The sequence below is a fragment of the Pyricularia pennisetigena genome, chromosome 2 (genome assembly GCF_004337985.1).
Source record: "Pyricularia pennisetigena strain Br36 chromosome 2, whole genome shotgun sequence".
NCBI classification, from domain to species: Eukaryota; Fungi; Ascomycota; class Sordariomycetes; order Magnaporthales; family Pyriculariaceae; genus Pyricularia; species Pyricularia pennisetigena.
In genome coordinates this window covers 4,692,134-4,712,424 of record NC_043741.1, presented here as the reverse complement: position 1 = coordinate 4,712,424, position 20,291 = coordinate 4,692,134, and the positions used below count along the sequence as shown (strand labels likewise).

At 53.3% G+C, this 20,291-nt stretch overlaps 7 protein-coding genes across 7 annotated transcripts; 3 read left to right on the top strand and 4 right to left on the bottom strand.

Moving 5' to 3' along the window:
- Positions 1-270: 270 nt before the first annotated feature.
- Positions 271-2,158, bottom strand: PpBr36_01320 (uncharacterized protein; the record flags this gene model as incomplete). The annotated part of the gene is made up of 2 exons (XM_029888508.1): positions 271-1,615; positions 1,686-2,158. 2 exons carry the CDS (start codon positions 2,156-2,158, stop codon positions 271-273), a joined length of 1,818 nt encoding a protein of 605 aa, XP_029752133.1.
- An 865-nt stretch (positions 2,159-3,023) lies between these two features.
- On the top strand, positions 3,024-5,874 carry PpBr36_01319 (uncharacterized protein; the record flags this gene model as incomplete). The annotated part of the gene is made up of 2 exons (XM_029888507.1): positions 3,024-3,037; positions 3,108-5,874. The coding sequence occupies 2 exons, from the start codon at positions 3,024-3,026 to the stop codon at positions 5,872-5,874; spliced, it is 2,781 nt and encodes a 926-aa protein (XP_029751200.1).
- Positions 5,875-6,660: 786 nt separating this feature from the next.
- Positions 6,661-8,535, bottom strand: PpBr36_01318 (uncharacterized protein; the record flags this gene model as incomplete). The annotated part of the gene is made up of 1 exon (XM_029888506.1): positions 6,661-8,535. The coding sequence occupies one exon, from the start codon at positions 8,533-8,535 to the stop codon at positions 6,661-6,663; it is 1,875 nt and encodes a 624-aa protein (XP_029751201.1).
- Positions 8,536-10,690: 2,155 nt separating this feature from the next.
- Positions 10,691-11,638, bottom strand: PpBr36_01317 (uncharacterized protein; the record flags this gene model as incomplete). The annotated part of the gene is made up of 1 exon (XM_029888505.1): positions 10,691-11,638. One exon carries the CDS (start codon positions 11,636-11,638, stop codon positions 10,691-10,693), a length of 948 nt encoding a protein of 315 aa, XP_029751204.1.
- Positions 11,639-11,984: 346 nt separating this feature from the next.
- PpBr36_01316 (uncharacterized protein) lies at positions 11,985-12,274 on the top strand (the record flags this gene model as incomplete). The annotated part of the gene is made up of 2 exons (XM_029888504.1): positions 11,985-12,046; positions 12,097-12,274. Coding segments are annotated over 2 exons (240 nt in total), but the record flags the coding sequence as incomplete, so codon positions are not given.
- Positions 12,275-13,648: 1,374 nt separating this feature from the next.
- PpBr36_01315 (uncharacterized protein) lies at positions 13,649-15,024 on the bottom strand (the record flags this gene model as incomplete). Its single annotated transcript, XM_029888503.1, has 3 exons — positions 13,649-14,067; positions 14,404-14,524; positions 14,680-15,024. Coding segments are annotated over 3 exons (885 nt in total), but the record flags the coding sequence as incomplete, so codon positions are not given.
- Positions 15,025-17,313: 2,289 nt separating this feature from the next.
- PpBr36_01314 (uncharacterized protein) lies at positions 17,314-19,931 on the top strand (the record flags this gene model as incomplete). Its single annotated transcript, XM_029888502.1, has 2 exons — positions 17,314-19,458; positions 19,554-19,931. 2 exons carry the CDS (start codon positions 17,314-17,316, stop codon positions 19,929-19,931), a joined length of 2,523 nt encoding a protein of 840 aa, XP_029751203.1.
- Positions 19,932-20,291: the final 360 nt, after the last annotated feature.

Below are 20,291 nucleotides of genomic sequence, written 5' to 3'. Positions count from 1 at the left end.
AAAAAAAAAAAAAAAAAAAGAAAAAAAGCTGAGCAAAGCGGGCAGGTAGGCAGATAATGATAAACAATCCTCCTTGGGTCGGGCCGACATAAAATTGGTATATAATCCAGAAACATACGGACGTAGATCATATGATTGGTGGGTATCGGATTGTATTTTCTACGAAAGCCAGAGATGGAAAATAGAACAGAAACCTCATTATCAAACAACCACACAGTAAAGAACTTGCCCGTTCTCTGCGCGGAACATCCCGTCGAGAGCTCTCCTTGCTCAAAGACTGAGGTTGCCCCAAGCCCCCAGCGTCCAGTTCGCGGCAGCCGGTCCCCCTGTACCAGATGCGGACCTCATGGCCATGAGCCCGCCGGCCGCCATGCTCTGCCTCTGCTGACCGGTGGCCTTGACGTCAACGTCGGCCGCCTTGACCGCTCCCGAGACGCCCTGGGCCAGCCATTGGTCGCGCTCAACAGAGGCGATGACAGGCGGCTTGAGGTGGGCCAGGAGGCTGGCGCCTGCCCAGGGGCCGAGGGACTCGACAGCGCGCAACTCGCCGTGCGTCGAGGCGGCATCGGCGTCGCGCATCTTTTTTGCGTCGATGTTGGACGAGCGCTTGATCTGGGCCTCGACGGGGTCCGGGGCCGGCTTGGCGTTGGCGGCACCGTTGCTGCCAATACCGGGCTTGTCGGCAACCGTTGTCGATTGGTCGCCCCCGCCGCCGTTGCTCCTCTTGAGTCTGGAGTTGGTGCGGTACTGCTCGACACCCCTGCCCCAGATTGGGTCCCAGCCGCGCTTGCGGACAAGCATGGTGAGCTCGTCGAAGATGCGGCCTCGGAGACCTAGGACGGCAGAACAGCCGCCAGTGAAGATGATTCGGGACATGCAGATGGAGCGGACATCCATGGGGAGGCTGAGAAGATGTTTGTAGACCAGGAGGTGTATGGGCTGTTCGTGGTCGTCGAAGCTGGCGCGTGAGTACTGTGTCTCGAAGAAGGTGTCCTCGCAGGGCTCTGAGAGGCGGTCGAAAGGGATGGTGACCGTTGTGGGTGGGCTGGTAGAGATCAGCCGGATGTTGATAGGGGTGCTGTCTACCTGATTTTGCGGCGGCTCGTCTTCCTGCTCCTCTGCGACCGTCGGTAGGCCATCGGTCGAGTCGGACGGCTTGTGACGTGCCGAGCCTCCTGCGGGCCTACACCATATGACGCGTGACACGATGTCCTCGCATTCGGAGAAGCTTATCAGTCGCCTCGGCGGGCTGCCGCCACCTGATCCCCCATCTGTCGATCGTGACCTGCCATGTCCTGGGTTTGTTATCTCGTCAGCAAGCAGGCGATGAGTCTGCTCGACGAGGGCGCGGCCAGCGCGGACTGAGCGAGTACATTGAACCTCACGATACTGGTACACGCTTGTGACGACGGTCTCGGCCCAGCCAAGGTCTATAACCAGACCCGAGCGCAACCCTGCGGCAGCTGTGGTCATGACTGGGGGAGAAAAAAAGAAAATTTGAGGGGATTGAAAGCGAGTGAAGAGCGTGTCGAGCACTGTTGACAACAATGGTATGGGCATTGACGTTTGAAGGACGAGTGCCATCTTCCGTGGTCTCGAGTCGATGAGGAGGTATCTGCAAACAGGGACGGCTGTTAGTGGGCGGCGACGTCGTCAACTCTGGGATGATGCCGACAGTGTCCTACTTGGCAAAAGCGTCCCTCAAGCCGCGCTCGAGCTTGTCGGCAACGAGGCCCAGGTCCAGTCCACGAAGATCAAGACGCCATAGTTCGCGGTCCGCACCCCAATCCTGCTGCTGTCCCGGATCCTCCCTCTTCCTCCAGTCGTCCACGTAGAAGCTCTCCCAGGCGCGGAAGTCACCGACGCGGCGCATCTGATCGGGTCCAAATTCGACGGTCCCTTTACACAAGGCATCACCGGCAAAGCCTACGCGCATTCGCCGGGCGCCAAGCTCTACCACGATGGTGTCCTCCTCGGCACGCAGACTAGACGGCGATGCAAAAGTCGACGAGATTCCACGGAGAGGGGTGTGTGGACTACCTGTTGGTGAAGTCGGATCCGGGGCCGTGGTAGTGCGGCTTCCGACACCTGCTGCACCGCCAGCCCGGATACTAGCCACGGAGCGGTGGGCGGGGTTGGGGCCGGGTGTAGAAGCCATAACGTTGGATGTATGATTTGGAGAGGGGGGTTTTTTTTTTTATGGTTGGTTACTGTCCACCAGAAGGTAGAGAGTAACCAAACCTGAGATAATTTACAGCTCAGGCAGCCTAGGAGATGTAGGCCGCTGCTGTTTTTGGTTCCAGACGTGGCCAAGCGAAGCTGGAAGCGCATGCGGTTTGTTGCATTGCGAAGCTTAGAGCATTGTTAAGTGTATTCTAAGCTCAGGATTCGCAGTTGAAAGCAAGCAATGAATACGTGCCCCTGAATATCCAGGTAACTTAGCCATATAAACAAGGTATTATCGAGGTTGGGTAGGGACTTTTGTTCGCTGGTTCTATCACGGCGGGCAGTCTTCACCCAAAGTGCAAACGGCCTGTGGAAAGAGGTGTGTGGGTCCTCAAGCTCCGGCTGGTTGTTCTTGGCGTACAGGAGCTACCTTGTTCACAGGTCCCCGTAGAAACCAAACCTCAATCGCTCAAGGTACCTTCGAATGTTGCGTAGTACAGTGCGTGCCCCACCAAAAAGTAAGTAAACATTCACACTGCACATTGCATCACTTTCACATTACCAACAGAATAAAACAGACCAGACGCGGACAGACGATGTCAATTTCACGAATGCTACTTGCAATGATCAACTCAGTCTACGCGGAAGCTCATCAGCTATCACAAAGGAATAAAAAATAAAAATAAAAAAGACAAAAAAAAATGGCTTGCTGAAGCTTGGCTTCGACCTACTTGGCCCCATACCGCTACTGGCCCCATTGTGCTCCCTAGCTAGCTACTTTACTTGGATTGCTAGCTCCCCAAGAACCTTACGCATCCTCTCTACCTAGCATAGGACTCAACCCCAAGTTTCAAAGCATGGGTATCAAAGGGTATAACGAACTGATCCCCGCCGTATTGGGAAGACCACAAGCTGACCTAGCACCAACTCTACCTCTACAGCATCTACCCAGAAATCGGCCCAGGTGAGCGCATCTCGCTCTGCAAGCTGGCCGTCCAGACTCTCGAGGAGAAGCGCCGCCCGCTGCGCATCGCCATCGACATCTCAATATGGCAGTTCCAGATACAGGCGGCCCGCGGCGGCGCCAACGCGCCCACTCGTACGCTCTTCTACCGGCTCGCCCGCCTGCTTGGCCACTCGATCCAGCCCATTTTTGTCTTCGACGGGCCCAACAAGCCAGCCTTCAAGCGCAACCGCCGCTCCACCACCCGCGGTGGCTCAACCGGTGATGTTGTGTCCAACGCCATGGCCAAACGCATGATCAGTCTCTTCGGCTTCCAGTTCCACGACGCCCCAGGCGAGGCAGAGGCCGAGTGTGCCCTTCTGCAGCGCCGCGGAATCGTCGACGCCGTGTTGAGCGAGGACGTCGACACCATAATGTTTGGCTGTACCCGGACCCTCCGCAACTGGTCCTCCGAGGGTGTGAGGGGATCCAAGGAGCCGACGCACGTGTCCATGTACGACTCGGCGGCCATTAAAGCACAACATTCCGGTCTGGATAGGGAGGGGATGGTTCTGGTTGCTCTGATGAGCGGTGGAGATTACATCCCTCAAGGGGTTCCCGGATGTGGCGTCAAGGTCGCCTGCGAAGCCGCTCGGGGCGGTTTTGGCCACTCACTCTGTCGGATTAAGAGGTCCGACAGCGGTGCGCTGGTCGAGTGGAGGGAGAAACTACTGGTTGAGCTACGGGATAACAAGAGCGGCTTTTTCAGGGTTCGTCACAAGGCATTGGTTATACCAGACGACTTCCCGAACCTCGAGGTCTTGAGATACTACACCCATCCAGTTGTATCACAAGAAGATACATTGAAACGACTTGAGAAGTCGTTCCCCTCGAGCAACAGTCTCGATGTGCAAGGCCTAAGACAATTTGTTGCCGAGACCTTCGACTGGACGGGCAAGATAGGTGCTATCAAATTCATCAGGGTACTTGCTCCTAGTCTTTTCGTGCAAAAACTCCTTCAAACACCGTCGTCACCCGAGGAACCAGACATGGAACATCTTGTGAAGGACATATCCAAGAGCCGTAGCCACTTCACCACAGACGGAACTAAGGAGGTCCGAGTGTCCTTTATCCCCACGGACATTGTTGATATCGACCTCGACAAGGAACCAGAAGAGAGCCCTGAGGCCTTTGGCCGTAGTGGCCTGGCTCTGAATAGTGACGACGATCTAGAGGAACTCGAATTGGGAGGCAATGGAGAATCGGAGGCTGCAAAGCCAGGTCCTAAGAAAGTCTTTGATCCAACCCAACCATGTTCGGAATGGGTCCCAGAACTCATTTTACAATTCGGAGCTCCAAAGGCCCTAAGGGATTGGCACACAAGGCTGGAAGCCAAGTCTGCGACGGCACAAAAGGTCTCAAATACAACGAGAACACGAAAAGCCAAGACCAAGAGTAGACAGTCTGGTGGTCTGGATAGGTTTCTTACGGTCACCAAGAAGCCGACCAGTATTGCAAAAACCGTCGCCAGTTCTGAGTCCCAGGCAAACCCGGGCCTTTCTGCGACAAATTTAGATCCAGGAACGCAGAACCTCCCGGTCACCAAGATAATTCACACGGCCAGCGGCCAGTCGGTGGCTTTGGCGCGGAACAGCAGTAAGCAAAGCAATACCATCAACACCAAGAAACCAAAGGCCAAGTTGAGCACCACTCGTCAGGACCCTCCACCGCCTTCCTCGCGCAAAGCTGCTGCGTCGAAACCCGCCTCCGCTATAACCAACCCGTGGACGATAGCCAGCTCACAGCCCAATCGTAGCAGTAATAGACCCTTCAGTCGCACCAATACGTATCCCCATGCTGGAAATGTTTCCTCGGCCACGCCATTCAGCCCAGGCCCCGCACCTGATGAGCAGCCGGTCTTTATCTCATCTAGCCCGCCCATTTTTGGTCCGGATCCTGAGGCGTCGCTGAATACTAAGAGGTCGCCCTTGAATGATAAGAAGCACCCGCGTAGATCGCCCGTGCCCGAGGACTCATATGAGCTTGACCCCTTCTCATCAGACTCTTCGCTGTGCGTGCCCAGCGCTCGTAAGCAGAGGTCACCAACCAGCAAGCTGGGCCGATCGGACTCAAGTGTCAGGCAACGCCAGGCCACTCCGCCCACCACATCCAGGGGCGAGGGGGCGGGTGATCCAGTCGCACGGTCTAAGAAACTGGCATCTGTGGTCGGTTATGCCGGAGAAATACGTTCGGAATCGGTGCCAGCGGGTACCCAGAAGGCTTCTGGAGAGCTGTCTGGTGGCGAGGGCGAGCTCCAGCCCAACCGACCGAAATTCATAAGCCCATACTCGATCGTGGATCTCTCAGATGGCGATGACAACGAACAACAAAGTCGCCGGTCCAGGCCCATTTCCACAGCAAGTCTCAAAGAGTCCCTGGACGGGAGGGGATCTCCCGCCTATAGCCCAGGCATTCGATCAGGTCTGCCTGTGGGATCCTCCGAGCACATGTCCGGATCGGGGCAAAACGTTGAAGACGAATTCATAGACCCGGGCCCCAAAATCACCACGTCCGCCAAATCCAACACAACCAAGCTGTACATACCGAGGAAGAGTGCCGTCGGGTTCATAAGGGAGGTTGAGGTCTCTAGAGAGGAAGCCGACCGCCTCATGAGGGAGCAGAGCGGCAGTGACAGCGGTGGGAGGAGTCGAATGTTTCGCCGCAGTGATATAGCTTTCGTTGATTTGACTGGGTCCTCGCCTTGATGAGCCCACAGCGTTGCATGTTTTCATTCCCCCCGGCCTCTTGGGGCATATTTATATTATATACACATAGTTAGGACGGCTACGATCTTAATGATAATGATAACCTAATGCATGGGCCCCTCTGTCTCAAGTTTCGTACCAAAATGTACGTCGAGTGTCGTACAACCGGAGGCATCGACAAAGCACCGAGTGAGTTTTGAGTTCAACAACATAAACAGTAGTGGATGAGTATTGCTATAGACTTTTCAAGCACCTAAATACGAGGCTAAATTCATCAATCTTAGTTTCAGTATAATATCGCATTCTGTCTGTTGTGACGTGTGTATAAACAAAGTCGGGTGTGAAAATTATGACAAGAAGAAGAAAAAAAAGTCTCCCAAACGCCTCCCATATATGACAGAGGAGATACCACAAACTTGGCCTCAGGACCGTCGAAAAAAAAAAGGAAAGAAAAGAAAAGTTAAATCACTTCCGCCCAAGGCGAAATATAAGAGAAGAAAAGAAAACGGGAAGCATAAAAAAAAAAAAAAAGACAGAACGAGACTTGCAAAGGATACCAGATCCCCAACCAAGCGCAATCGCCCCTATATGTACCTATCCCCACGAACAAAGTAAAGGGAAAGAAAATGTGACACAAAAAGCAGCATGGGGAATAGTCCGACATTATTGTTCGTGTCTATCATATCATTCATCAAGGGAAAGTGCAAAGTGAAAAACAAAGACTTTTTTTTTCTTTTCTTCATCACTCGAGGAAAATCATGTCGATAGCCCACCGGATGTCGGACGTCAATCATCCACATCCCACGGCAGATCTCGGTCGGAAAGCCTGATGCAAGTGAGGTACGTGACGGCAGAATGGTCACCCCCCTTCCCACCACCGCCTCCGCCGGCCGAAACGTCGAGCTCCAGCCCGCTGCCCATCAAGGGGCGTACGACCTCTCTCGCCATGGCCTTGAGCTCGTCGACGCGCCTCTCGAACCGCCTCAGGTTCTCGCGACTGTACAGCTCGCCGCTCAGCTTGAGGAAACGCTTGCATTCGTCGTGGCCCAGGAAAGCGACGCTGGTCGTGGACCCCAGGATGCGGTACGTACGCCCCAGGGTGGCGAGGGGTGGCGGGGCCGCCGGAGGCAACATTACGGTGGTTACGTGGTTACTGTCGTCATAGCCGCGGTGGGCTCCCCCGTCCCGAGACGCTCGATTGCGAGAGGTCAAATGTCCATCTCGTGAGGACGATGATGAAGACCCCCCAATGCGCCGGTCAGGAGGGGGAGGCTGCGGCGGCGGGGACATGTTGTCTGCTAGCCATTGCCGAAACAAACTAACGGCCAGCCAGTCAAGATATGCCGTGGACGGGCTGACGCGCTCGCCAGCACGGGTAGTGAGGCCCAAACGAAAAAGTCTCGACTCAATACGTGAGACGGTCTCCTCGAGCTCGTCGGCTTTGTCCTCGATAAGGTCAATGACGACAGGCGGCAGAGCAGCGCGCAAGCTGCGCTCCCCTGCAGGCCACTGTCCGACGACGTGGATCAATGACTCTTGGAATATAATGCGAGAGCGGGCCAGGTAGCCCAAGCGCAGATAGCTGATGGGGTATTTGGCGATCTGCCTCCAAAGTCTGGACTGAAACTGTAGTAGATGGTGATCGACCCGCGGGCCCACAACCGGCAACGCGTCGTACTGGTCGGCAAGTGCGAGTAGGGATTTACATTGAACGTAGGCATCGGCAATGTTGATGCCATCAAGAAGCGGTGGGTAGTTATACATTATGCGGAACAAATTGTCATAGTCGCGGAGTATGTCCTGCTCTGCTTGGGACGGCGGCGGCAGATTGGGAGGTGCAGCGATTGTGGATGACGAGCATTGTGGTCGGTGGTTGGCCAAGCTCAGATTGGCGACCGAGCGGAAGAAGCTGTGGTTTGATGTCGGTGGTGCCGCCGAGGTGTGCTTGCGTGATGATTTACTAGAGGATCCGGTGCCACCACCAAACAGGGAGTTGGTAGGCGGCAAGCGCTCTGTGACGGGTGTTTTGCTTTCCTCCTTTTGCACCAACATTGGTATGTCGTTGGGGCCTGCGCCGAGATCCAGTTCGTAGCGCCATCTTTTCCTGGTTGCTGCCCCTTGCTGCTGCTGTCCTGCAACGGCCCCATTTTGCTCGCTCGAACTTGAAGAAGAGCCGCCGCCGATCCTCCCCTCCCGCTCTACTCTTGCTAGCTCTGTCCCTTGTGCGAGCAGAGGAGCACCCCCCTCAGGAGACGTCGGCAAGGGCGACAAGGCCGGCACGTTCTGGGCGCGGGACCATTCGCTGCTGGTAGAGGCCTCAAAGAAGCCAGAGCAGCGGGTCAAAGTATGGCGGTGGAGCAGGTAGCGGTTCTCGTGGCCAGACTCGACCGCAACGATGATCTCGACGTCGCCCGAATGGCTGAATATAGGAAACTCATTCAGTGGCACTGTCGAGACACCGCCGGCGTGGGATCTGTTGTATCGGCGCGAGCGCGACATTGACGAGCGGGAGCTGGAGGCCCCACCCCCACCGTGCCTGTCATGTCTGTCTCTGTCTCGGTGGTTGTAGTATTCGTGTCGGTCGCCTCGATAACCCTCTACCCCAACCACGGACGACGGGCCCCGGACTGCCAGCGATTGATGGTCCGGCTGCGACACCATGGGTACAGCCAGCCGTCACCGTGGCGTGTCGTTGTAAGGTCAAAGTCGTTATGTCAAGAAGTGACAAGCTCCCGAGGGAGCTTTGCTGGCGCCGAATGCTATCTGTCCGTGGTACTTGACTGCCTTTGTGTGGTGTATTGTATTCTATCTTTTCGCGCTAATCCGGCTTTCTGGTCCTGTTACCTGGTAAACAAAGTATGGTTGAGCGCTGAGAGCTGCTCAGCTACGACAGCTTTCTTGCTACACCCAAGGTAGCTCGGTTGTTGTGGTTTGGCTCTCGGTCGCACCGCACAGCAGGGCGTCGCGTCCGGCAGTGCAGACAGCTCAAGTTGCGTCTAAAGTGGGGCCGAGTTTCCTTGAATACTGCCTTTGCGCCGTTGCTCGTGCGATGGCAAGGGTGGTATATCCCTGGAATCGGGCGAACCCCGCTGGTCACGTTTGCTATGTTGCAAGCGCTGTTGAGACGATAGGCCACATGTGCCAAATACAATCAAATAATAATGAAAAGAAAAACAAAAGAACAGAGTAAAGCTTTAGGTTGTGTCAAAAAAACACACACAGAAAAAAAAAGCCCATAACTACAGCGCAATGCATCCAGCTATCTGCCCATTTTCTTCTTGCTTCCCCACACACAAGGAAATTGTCAAGTCTAGTGTCCTGTAGGTTATCAAATCAAAAGACAGCTAGGTAGAGCTGTTGTATGGACTCGTTGCTGCAACGCTAGTATGCAAGCAGCAAGGGGAACGGAGGCCTCTGAACGATGACTCTGTCCTGCAAGGGGGGAAGAGATAGATAGAAAAGAAAGAAAAGAAAAATGAACCTAGTACGGCCGCCTCTAGGCAGGCTAGCAAAACCCGACACTGAGGCAAAATTGAAAGAGCTGCTGTTTGCTGACTGGATGGATGGCGCCCACTGGGACGGACCATGGTGCAAAATGTTGCATGCAGCTGCACCACATTCGCCTCCGTTGGACAAGCGTGCAGTTAAGTGAGAGACCTACCAGGGGTCCTGCCAGGTTCTCGTGTGGTGGTGGGTGCCCGCTGCTCTACTTCCGGCACGGGGATGCGGTCACAAGCCTATCATGGAGTACAGTACCGCACGGTACGCCGGGCAATCTGGAAGCATCAGCTTCTTGGCGAGGATAGGTTGGCGAAAAGAGGAACGGTTTTGCCACCTGAAGTTTTTTTTTTTTTTTTTTTGGTGTTGAGGAGAAATTGTCTTCTTGGTCTTTTGATTGGCGGGGATGCACCTAAGACTCTAAGACAGCCCCAAGAAACCAACCACATGTGTGGATTTGGGACCCCCATTACCTAACCACCTCATCTACCACTGGCAAATCATTCTAACTAACAGGTAGCAATTAGCCTATTGTCACATCGAGCCGACGAGATTCTGAACGACTGTCATCAGAGATAGCAGGAAAAAGCCGAAAATGATTCGACGGGGGTTGCGCACCACCGGCAACCCGTACAGCAGCAGGAGTACACCGAGGTCTTACGTCCGGTGGGCGCACCATCTGGAAGCAATCACTCAATTGCTACAGCAACGCGACTTGCTAACCGTACCAGGCTTGCAGGGACCGGAAACTTATTACTTCTCCCTTCCTTCCCTTTTCTTCTCCACATTCTGATGATAGGTAGATTGAAAGGGATGTCCTTGTTGACGAGGATCAGTCATCATTCTAGTCGCTTCGTGTCCAATTGTGTCGCCCAGCTTACGTTTGTTTTTCATTGGCTGCAAGTCATTAATCGAACCATGCGCCAACTTGTGATGGCGACCCGAGTCAGAATTTGTATAGCCTCAGGCAGACACGAAAAAATCCCCAATTGGAAGCAGGCATCAATCACATTTTTCTTTGTTTGAGCATCACAATATCAGGATCAACATGGACAGGAAGAAAGCAAGCATGTCAAAACTTTTTATTGCGCCGCCATACGTTTGCAAACGCTGATTTTGAAGCTGATTGTAGTAGTACAGTTAAAAATGTTTTGTAGGGCGCTGTGTCCCCAAAGTTGAACGAAAAGCAAGCAAGCCAAGTTCAAGTTCCGAGTGCTTTGATTTACCTTGCCGGTTAAAAAGCCATTCCAAACGCCATCCCAAACTCCCATGCAGCAAACCCACCCCGCACAACACCAGTCAAAGTCACTCAAGCCATTTAGCTCAGATCCATTTGCACATCCGTGCGAGAACCGGTCGTCGTCGCCGCAGACTCTATTTGTGTGGGTCGAGGCGATTCGGCTGCTGTCATGATTTCCACGCCGTCGAAGACCGGGGGCGAAGCCTTCAAATTTTCAAAAGCGCGTGTCGGGTCTTGGCTGACTAGACGACCTTGTTTGAGGTTTTCACCAAAGAGGAAGTAGCCCTCGTTGGCTTGGACCAGGTAGGATTCGAGGCCGCGGCTCTCCAGTCTAATGACGACGTTGCTGAGCTGATAATGGTTCTCGATGTATTTGGCCCAGCCTCGCGCAGCTGATTCAAGTGCGTCGCTGATGCGACCCCAGCCGATCCCAAGATGCATAGTGAAGTCATCCACAACTGGTTGTGCAGGAGAGTCGGTCGCCGAGGACGGATCCGAGACATCACGTCCAGGACTTGATCGGACTGGTGACGAGTCCGCGCGAGCAGAGAGCGTGACTGAAGACATGTCTAGACGCGAGGATTTGTGGCTTCGCAGCGAGGGACGTTCTTGAGCTTGCTGTTGTTGCAATGCGAGTGCCTCTTCCAGTTTGCGTGCGTCATCTCTAGCTTTCTGCTCCTCGATCCATGTACCGGACTGTGTGGAGGCATCGTTGATATAGCGCGAGTTCTTCTTGATAAGGATCATGCCAGGGCCGTATTCCCACTCGTCTTCATCTTCCTGGGGGGTGACGACGGGCGGAGGTACCTTTTCCGGCGAGTCGAGATTGACTGCCGCCTCATCACGGGAGCGTTTGCGACCTCTAGGAGCTTGAGCCGCGTTCTGCGCAAGTGCATTGGCCCAAGGAGCCGGCTGACTGAGCGAAGATGACTGATGTGTGAAGGGTGGTCTACCGAAAGGAGATTGGAAGGGGGATTGGAGCGGCATGGTGAGGACTGGCGAGGATGTACGACCAAACGACGCCATTGTGGGCTAAATCTGTTTTTTTGAGATCAAAGTAATATGGCAGTTAGAATCAAACGGTGGGTGCTGTGATGGGTGATCTGGTGCAAGTATGTGCTATGGTCAAGTTAGATCGACGCGGGTCACGTAAAGGCAGGCGCGTTATAATTGTCAAGCCGGAGAAAGGCGACTTGAGGCCAGTAGATGCTCTAGGGTCAGATGGAATCAAGGAGGATAAACCAATCTGATGAAGGCAGGTAGACTTGATAACGAGAGTCAGAGAGTATGAGATGGAGGGGAGACCAATTGAAGAAGGCGAGAATCAGTGACAGTAGTCACTAAAGGCTGGGGGTTTGGGTGAGGACGTGGGCCAAACGGCGACGTGGTGAGAGCGGTAGGACAACGAGGTCGACGCGGGTATTGTACCAGACGATGGTAGATAGATACTAGTAGGTAAGGTGGTGGAACCCGTAACTAAAGAGTATAATAGGAACCCAAATTGGTCAACAGAGTTCGGGTGTAAGGGGTGAGGTAAAAGGGGAAAAGATGAAGGGATCTCGAGACAAGTGTGCGAGAGGGAAGCAGCGGAACTTATGGTGGGCAGCGGACGCGGAGAAGGAAGTAGAGAGATGTAACGGGCGGCGCAAGACGGGCAAATAGCACGAGGTGCGATTCGTGAGAGGAAGTAGCAACAACCTACACTAACTGCAGTACAGTACATGGAGATGGAAACTGGAAAAAGCTCCCTTGTTGGTACCTCGCTGGTGGAGCTGTTATGATGCTATCTGGCTCCACAGCGAAATGCCAGCCACTGCTGCTTCTGACACTAACAAGAGGCTTACAATGCTACCAGCCAAGCCTGAGGCGTCGGAGCTCCTGCAAAGTCGGGGAAGGGAACGAGCTCTCTTATGCCATGACAGTTTCACACTGTCCTCCGCACTTTAGAGCCGGGATCCGGGTCCATGATTGGTTAGTGGTCTGGCTGCAGGCATCCGGGGGCGGGAGATTCTTCGCGTGAGGCGCTTTGTCAGTTGCAGGGCCAGAGTAAGTGGGGTCTCAGACTTTTGATCGGCCGGTCGCTGTGGAAGCAGCCAATTGCACTGCAGCTTTCGGCTGTGTTTGTTCCCGGTTCCTTGCCAGCTGCCGGCATGGTGACGGGCCTTGGGGTACAGTAGTCAGCTGTCAGCTGTGGACTAAAAAAAAAAAAAAAAAAAAAAAAACTTGCAGCAATGCAAGACAGGGGTAACCGTTCGTAGTGGTTTGGTTAGCAACCTCGCAACCTAGCAAGTCTACTCATAGTACTACTGTCAGCAAAATCATGTATCGGCTACCCCGGCTTCTCCCATGTCCGACTGCTACCAACGAGACTTTGTGGCTGCGCGGTGCCATGTAAACGCAATTATTCTCTGTCAGTCTTGGCTAAAGCCCAGCCAATGATCGGATAGTTTTCTCCCGGCATCCCTGATACTGACAGTGAAGGCTCTCGTCAGCCTCAGAAATATTTTTGCTGTTATTTCCGTCCTGCTTTCTGCCTCAGGCCTTTAATCATCAACAAGCTCGTGCCTCAGGCTCCCAGAACCTTGATGATCTGATCTTTCCATTTACCATGTCATTTTATCAGCAAAGTTGTAGAGTCTGCGCATTAATACAAGTCATTGTGCCACATACGAACTTGTCTTCTGAACAAACCTCCATTACTTCGATCTGGGCCACTCTTCCAAACCTTCTCGAATTACATTGAGATAGTATTCCAGATCGGCTGAGGTTAAGGAATGCCAAAAGTGTGTGATGTCTTCCAGCTACCCGTCAGCATACCGCAAGGAGCTTGAGTGGGCCCACCCTGCACACTATTGGGCGGTAGTATGATGCCTTGTATAATGTTTTGTCTTTCCACACAAACCTTACTGGTTCGAAATTGACGGGCTCTTTGAACCAAACCCCTCTTGTCGAAGCCTTTTACGTCGCGGGAGGGTATGATGTGCAATTGTGGTCGAAATGTTATGGTTGGAATAAATGATGAAGTACGATGACCCCTTAGCGCCTCTCCTCTTGGTTGCTCTCAGCTTCCAAGTGCCTACTGCCGCGACTTGTCATTCTGTAGCCAGCTTCATACAGCACCGCGTCGTCAGTGTTCTCCAATCCTCCATATAGACCCCTGTATCCCGGGGTGTTAAGACCAGGGGGACTCGGCTCCCGTCGAGCTCGCTCTCCACTGCTACCGGTGGTGGGAGTGACAAGTGCAATTGCCGCCCTAGCTGCTGCCGCCCCATAACCTTGCGCCATACCAATCCGAGTGACGGGAGCCGTGAATGCACCCCCCAGGCGGCCACGGTGCCGAGACTCGGGCAGGTTCTGCGGTGTTTGCGGTTGCTCGGCTGCGGGCATCTCGTCATTGTAAATCTGGAACTCGTGGTTGCCGTCAAGCTGCAGTGATGCCAACAAGCTCGGCTGTGCTGCATTTGCAAGCGATGCGTTCGATTCTCCCATATCTTGCGAGGCTCTCAACGCCGCATGGCTGCTAGATCCCGGAGATCTTAGAAGGACGATTGGAGGTCTGCGACGATAGCTAGTCGAGCGTTCTGAAGCGCCACTTGGGGGCAAACTTTCCAAGTTTCCAGCCTGAAGTGAGGAGCTGCGTGGCGGGGTCTCTGGCTGCTCTCTCACCCTAGAACTGTTGCCCGACGACACAGTGACAGGCGATGCCCCCTGCGCCCGTATATGTTGCTTTGGCAATCAATATCTCGTGTCGCACCATTTTCAACCAGCTTTCGGCTCAAGACTGAACTCACAGTAGCCTGTCTCTGTAAAGACCTTGTGTTCAGCCAAGGAGCCCGAGGGAGCGACGCAGGCGTGGACAAAGTCATGTCCAAAGATACATGCCTTGACGAGCGTATACAAGGTCGCTGTGTTCTAAGTCCCATTCCATGGGGATTCGATTCTGAGGCTTCGTTTGCTGCAGCCTGGACATCCAGGTCCTCCATCCTCGGGGGAGGAGTGTCAGGGATTGATGAGTTGTCCTCCGATGGGAAAACAATCCCATCTGCTTGCGCGGGTTTGAGACGAACAGGTAATGACGGGTTCTCAAAGATTGTGCTACGACCTTGCGCAAGGTTGTTTAGAGCTTCAACCGGCTCATCGTGCCCGCCATCTCCCGGGATTGATGGGCCGGGAGATGGTGCGGGAGCATCGCGAAAGCCGCTTGTGTCCGAACCATCAACCTTCACATTTGCACTGGAAGACGGCGAGTTTGATTCTGGACCTTGGCTCTCGACCTCGGACAGGGATTTGGTCCCTTTGCCTAATTGAAAGACATAGCGCCGAGTCTGCCGGCGCTCCTCGTAGGCCATTACTTCAGACGCGACTATAACAATGGCGGTGGGTGGAAGTCGAAGCATTTCGACCCTGTTGAGCTGCAAATGATATGGGAATCGAGTTTAGATAAATACTCTGTTCCACGTCGCCCGACCGACCGAGTTGTGTGTATTGCTAGAAGCCGATGAAATCGCAACTGATGCAGCCATTGTTTTAAGCCGCTGGACTCAATAATTCTCATTATGTCAGTGAAGGCGAATTCTCTGATTTTTGATGTGTTTTTCTGGGAAAGAGCCTTTCGAGCCCGGCAAGGACAGAACGCCCAGAGCAATGCGGCACCTTATGCAACTTCGCAACAGGCGAGGTGCCTCAAACAGGTAAATACCTGCCTTGCCAGCTATTGAGTCCCCGGGCAGGTAGGTAAAAAAAAGCGAGGGGTTCGCCGCAAACTAGACCTGGCTCAATGTTTATCGGTAGGGGGCTGACTACCTTAACTGCCTGTTAGCTACTTAGAGCAGTAGTGTAGTATAGTATGGGCAAGAACTTATGGCACTTTTTTCTTTTTCTTTTTTTGTCCCGAGTCGGATGGATGAATATGCACAAACCCTACGCACTCTACCCAAGATATGTAACCCACCTAGGTGCCTACCTTCCTTTATTAGACCCGTATCGTGGGGATTTTATCTCTCGACAAAATTAAGCGTGTGAACCAACGTCTGTTTGCTCCTTGACGCCATCGTCTTTCTACAGTGGAGAGTGTTACTGATGGAGAGGCCGGGAGATACACGAGAATACCGATTGAAGAGCGCATATGGAATGAATCTGCACAACGCAACATATGGGACCAAGGAACCAAGGCTAATTTGAATACCTACCCAGGTACTTAAGGTTCTATACGACCTACTTACTGTAGTCTAGTCATGTCAAAGTAATGCTCGCTCAAACTTGCTGAGCCCAGCACTCCATAATCCTCGAATAGGATAAATGTACCTACTGTGCCCACCTACCATACATACCCAAAAAAGGGACTCTCATCGGGTTTTATAACCTTTGGCAAGGTGGTAACGTAAGGTAAGGTCAGGTTATTGATTACCTTTAGTATCTACCCAACCCAAATCACTTGATGATTACAGTGCGGTCAAGGTTCGTATGGTCAGAGGTAGTGGGGGAGCTGCTGTACATTGCACCAATCAAATCAGCGCTAGTTTCTGCAGCCATCCGAAACTCGACCAAGCCCCAACTTTGTCTTGCCCTTGGAGACAGTTGGCGGGAGAGGTTGGTCGCCAGTGGCTGTCATTCCATGGGGCTTTAATCGTCGAACCCGTCATCAGTCGTGGCATTCGTTTTGGGCCAAACTCTGTACCCTGACTATATCACTACCGTCGCATTCCATTGATCTGCAGCCTGAGGGGCTGGAGAGTCAAGGCGGTGCTCACATACTGCTGTTTCTTTCCCTCTCTCACTTTTAATTATTGTTTATTCTGTCTACAGCTAGTCCGGGCTCCAAAACACACGAGAATTGAAGCCTGGTCAGCCGTTCGCTCATTTCTTGAATTTTTTTTTTTTTTTTTTTAAGGGGGGTTTGTGGTGTAACGGGAACCGGGAGTGCGTACTTTACTGTGCATGCGATCCCGGGCACGCACTGCTACCACCACTACACCTAAACGCACGTAGGTACAAGTCGCCCTAGGTATCCTGGGTCCCTGGCCATTACGTCTCTGCTCGGCTCAATAGCCTACTGCCGCCACTACTATACTGCATCGCATCCTGATCTAGAATTTCCCCATTGCCTCCTTGTTGGCTTATGGGGACAATTATCGCCGTCCTCGCTCTACGGCCTGCCTGCCCGCCTGGCTTCTTCACAGAATAAAATCCGGAGCCCTAGGACAGGGTCCTGAATGCACCTAGAGGACCTGGACAACACTCCAAGGGCGGGTTTGGGATATTGCGGAGGAACACCCCCACCCCAGGCCGTGAGTCGAGTTGTTCGCTGGTAAGAGTGCATTGATGGCCAACGACGACCACCACCACAACCAGAGAGAATCTTACCTGCCTGCGTATATACACGTACCTACCTATCTTGACAAACATCTATGTTAATACGGTCAAAATCGATCAACCGCAACGAATCTGACTTGTTGCGGCCCGCCTCAAATCTCGATTCTTCGTCCATGTCTGCATCGTGTCATCCCTCCCTTCAACCATTATTCTCTAACCTTCCGATCGGCAACTACCCAGAGGTGCCGGTGAACGGACGTTGCCGTGGCCGCCTGCTTGTCTTCGATCGCTTGGCCAGCCCACGCACAATCGACTTTTGATTATCGACCCGAGACAACTGCCAAGGCGGCCTACCTATTGGTCCCGCCGCCTGGACTGCCGACCCAGTCATGAACGGCGACCTCAGCCTTTCTCAGGCTCTGGGTGGTCTGAGGATCGCCAATCCTGACGACGCCGATCCGAGTCCCAAGAGCGGTAGCCTCGTCGAGAATGTCTCTGTCGCCCAGTCCACCACAAATCAACAAGATCGGCAAATACCACCCGACCCCTATTTGCCGGCCAGGGCCGAGCAGATGAATCAGTCTGTGCAGGGAGCAGTAAACAAACCCGACCACAACTTGTCGCAGAACGATCCAGCGGACCAGTCATTTCACCAACCATACGCAAGCGAGTCCCGCTCGCCCGCAGCAACTCCTCGCCCGAGCTCTGCAATCTACAATTCTTATGCATATACCGACCCAGAACAGATTTTGCACAGGACCAACACTGAGAGTTCGGCTGTATACCGTGTTCCTTCGAGAAGTGCTTCGAACGCCGGGTCGAGACCGTATGATCCCAGTCGGATATCTCGCGAGCCAAGCGTCAAAGATCACAACGGTGCACGCCAGCCTTCATCGACACCCTCCTCTAGCGGTCCCGTTCCTCCTCGCCGGACAGCTTCCAAAGGCATGGGAGGGGGATACGCCTCTATACCAGGGATACCAATGGCCGCGCCCTCAAGCAACCCGGAACTACCACTACCAACTAGCAGCGCTGAGTGGCAGGAGCGAGGAGCCGCTGTCAGTGTCAAGAGAGAAGTGGATGCCAATGGAAGGACGGTGATGAAGTCTGTGCGCAAGGGTGTCCGCGACTTCTCCTTTGGCAGGGTCCTCGGTGAGGGCTCCTACAGCACCGTTTACCTAGCTACTGACAAACAGAATCTCAAAGAGTATGCGATAAAGGTTCTGGAGAAGAAACACATCATCAAGGAGAAGAAGATAAAATATGTCAACATCGAGAAGAATACTCTCAACCGACTGACAGAACACCCTGGCATCGTGAGACTTTATTACACCTTCCAGGACGAGACATCACTATACTATGTGCTGGATCTTTGCTCTGGCGGAGAGCTGCTCGGGGTCCTGAAGAAGACGGGCACGTTCGACGTCGAGTGCACAAGATTCTATGGGGCCCAAATATTGGACGCAATTGACTACATGCACTCCAGAGGCGTCATACACCGCGACCTGAAACCGGAAAATGTACTGCTGGACGACCGCATGCACGTCAAGATAACAGATTTTGGAACTGCTAAACTTCTGCCGGACCCTCGTGCAGCAACGGCCCAACAGATGCTGGAGAGGGGACCAGGAGGGGCGGGAGGCTCGGACGACGGCCGGGCGGCATCCTTCGTGGGTACAGCCGAGTACGTCAGCCCTGAGCTACTGACGGACAAGAGCGCCAGCAAAGCTAGCGACATATGGGCCTTTGGCTGTATAATATACCAGCTTCTGGCTGGTAGGCCGCCGTTCAAAGGGGGTAGTGAATATCTGACGTTCCAGAAGATTGTGGGGCTCGAATACGAGTTCCCTCATGGCTTTCCAAGTACTGCCCGAGATCTTGTAGAGAGATGTCTAGTACTGGACCCAAACAGGAGGCTGACGGTAGAGCATATCCGGAACCACGAGTTTTTTGACGGACAATATATTGGCAAGGATCTGTGGAGGACCAAGGCCCCGAGGCTGAGGCCGTATGCTTCCCCTTCTCAGGAGCCTGACATCATTCATCTAAATGGCGCCTCGTCCGCTTCACAACAATCAATGAACCCCCGTGGTACACACCCACAAAATCATCACCATAACAACGGACCTCAAAAAGCGTCACAGCAGCAGCAGCAGCAGCAATCCCAACCACGAAGGATCATAACAGAGTTGCCGCCACCAACACAACTGGACCTTGATTGGTCACCAGTGTTGACACGGAGTAACGAGCGTATTTTGAAACTCGGTGATCTGATGGTGACCACTTCACCAATATCCAACAGTCCCCATGGCAAGGGTGAAGAGGGGCACAAAAAGCTTTCGAGGTTTTTTGGTGGAAGCACCACCAAGAAAAGACAACGCTTGGTAATGGTGACGACGAGCGGGCGTATCGTACTTGCACCCGCGGGTGGCGATGAGAAGAAAACGAAGACGGAAATCTCATTACTTGCTCCGGACTGCGTGTGGAAATCACAGGTGGATGTCAAGGGGCAGCCGGTATGGACCGTTGACACAGTAAGTATACTAGTTCCCCGCAACAGTCTTCCCATCATCCATCTGTATTACATGATAATGATGAAGAAGTTGTTTACTAACCCGCTCAACCGAAGGGAGGTGTGCATTACGTCTTCGAAGAGCCAAAAGGATCACAGTCGACCGATATGGGAAAGATCTCAGTGGATGACTGGATCGAGTCTCTCGAGAGGGCCAGAGATTATGCTTTGTCGCAAGATACACTTGGAAATCACGAGCGAGACAACGGGGGATTCGGTGACATGCCATCGTCTTTGTCGAGTCCCGCCAGTACACTGGGAGGTAGAGCAACCTATCCGGAATATGGCGACGGCTTCACGGTCAGCGACAGGTCCGGTCGGTCAGCAGTGCTCAGCAAGAGCCAGGCGAGTTTGGATCAGGACCAGGTGCCCGAGAGAAAGCGGAACCGTTTCAGCAAGAGGGCATCAAAAAATGGGCTCGGTGCAGCATTCTAGAGGGCTGCGCAGCATGCCCCAGCAATGGAACACTTTTTACACCTTTGAACAAAAAAAAATGTATAGCAGAGCGATCGAGGTGTGGGCGTCGTGGCTGGAAAGGAGAATACCGTAGGAACCCTCGTGCCGTTCCATTCGCCCCTCCCCACCGAACCATTACCGCAGGACCTAGCTCTCACTGGACATGTAGCGCGGGGACCGTTGGGTTTGTTTTCTTTATTCTGGCCTTTTGTTTTCTACACCATTTTGTAATTTGGCATTTCATAGCGAGGGCGTCAGTCAATATGCTGCACTCTGTTTTATTCGTTTTACTTTGGATTTTGAGTACATTCTTTGTCGACCGCCCGTTACACTTGAACA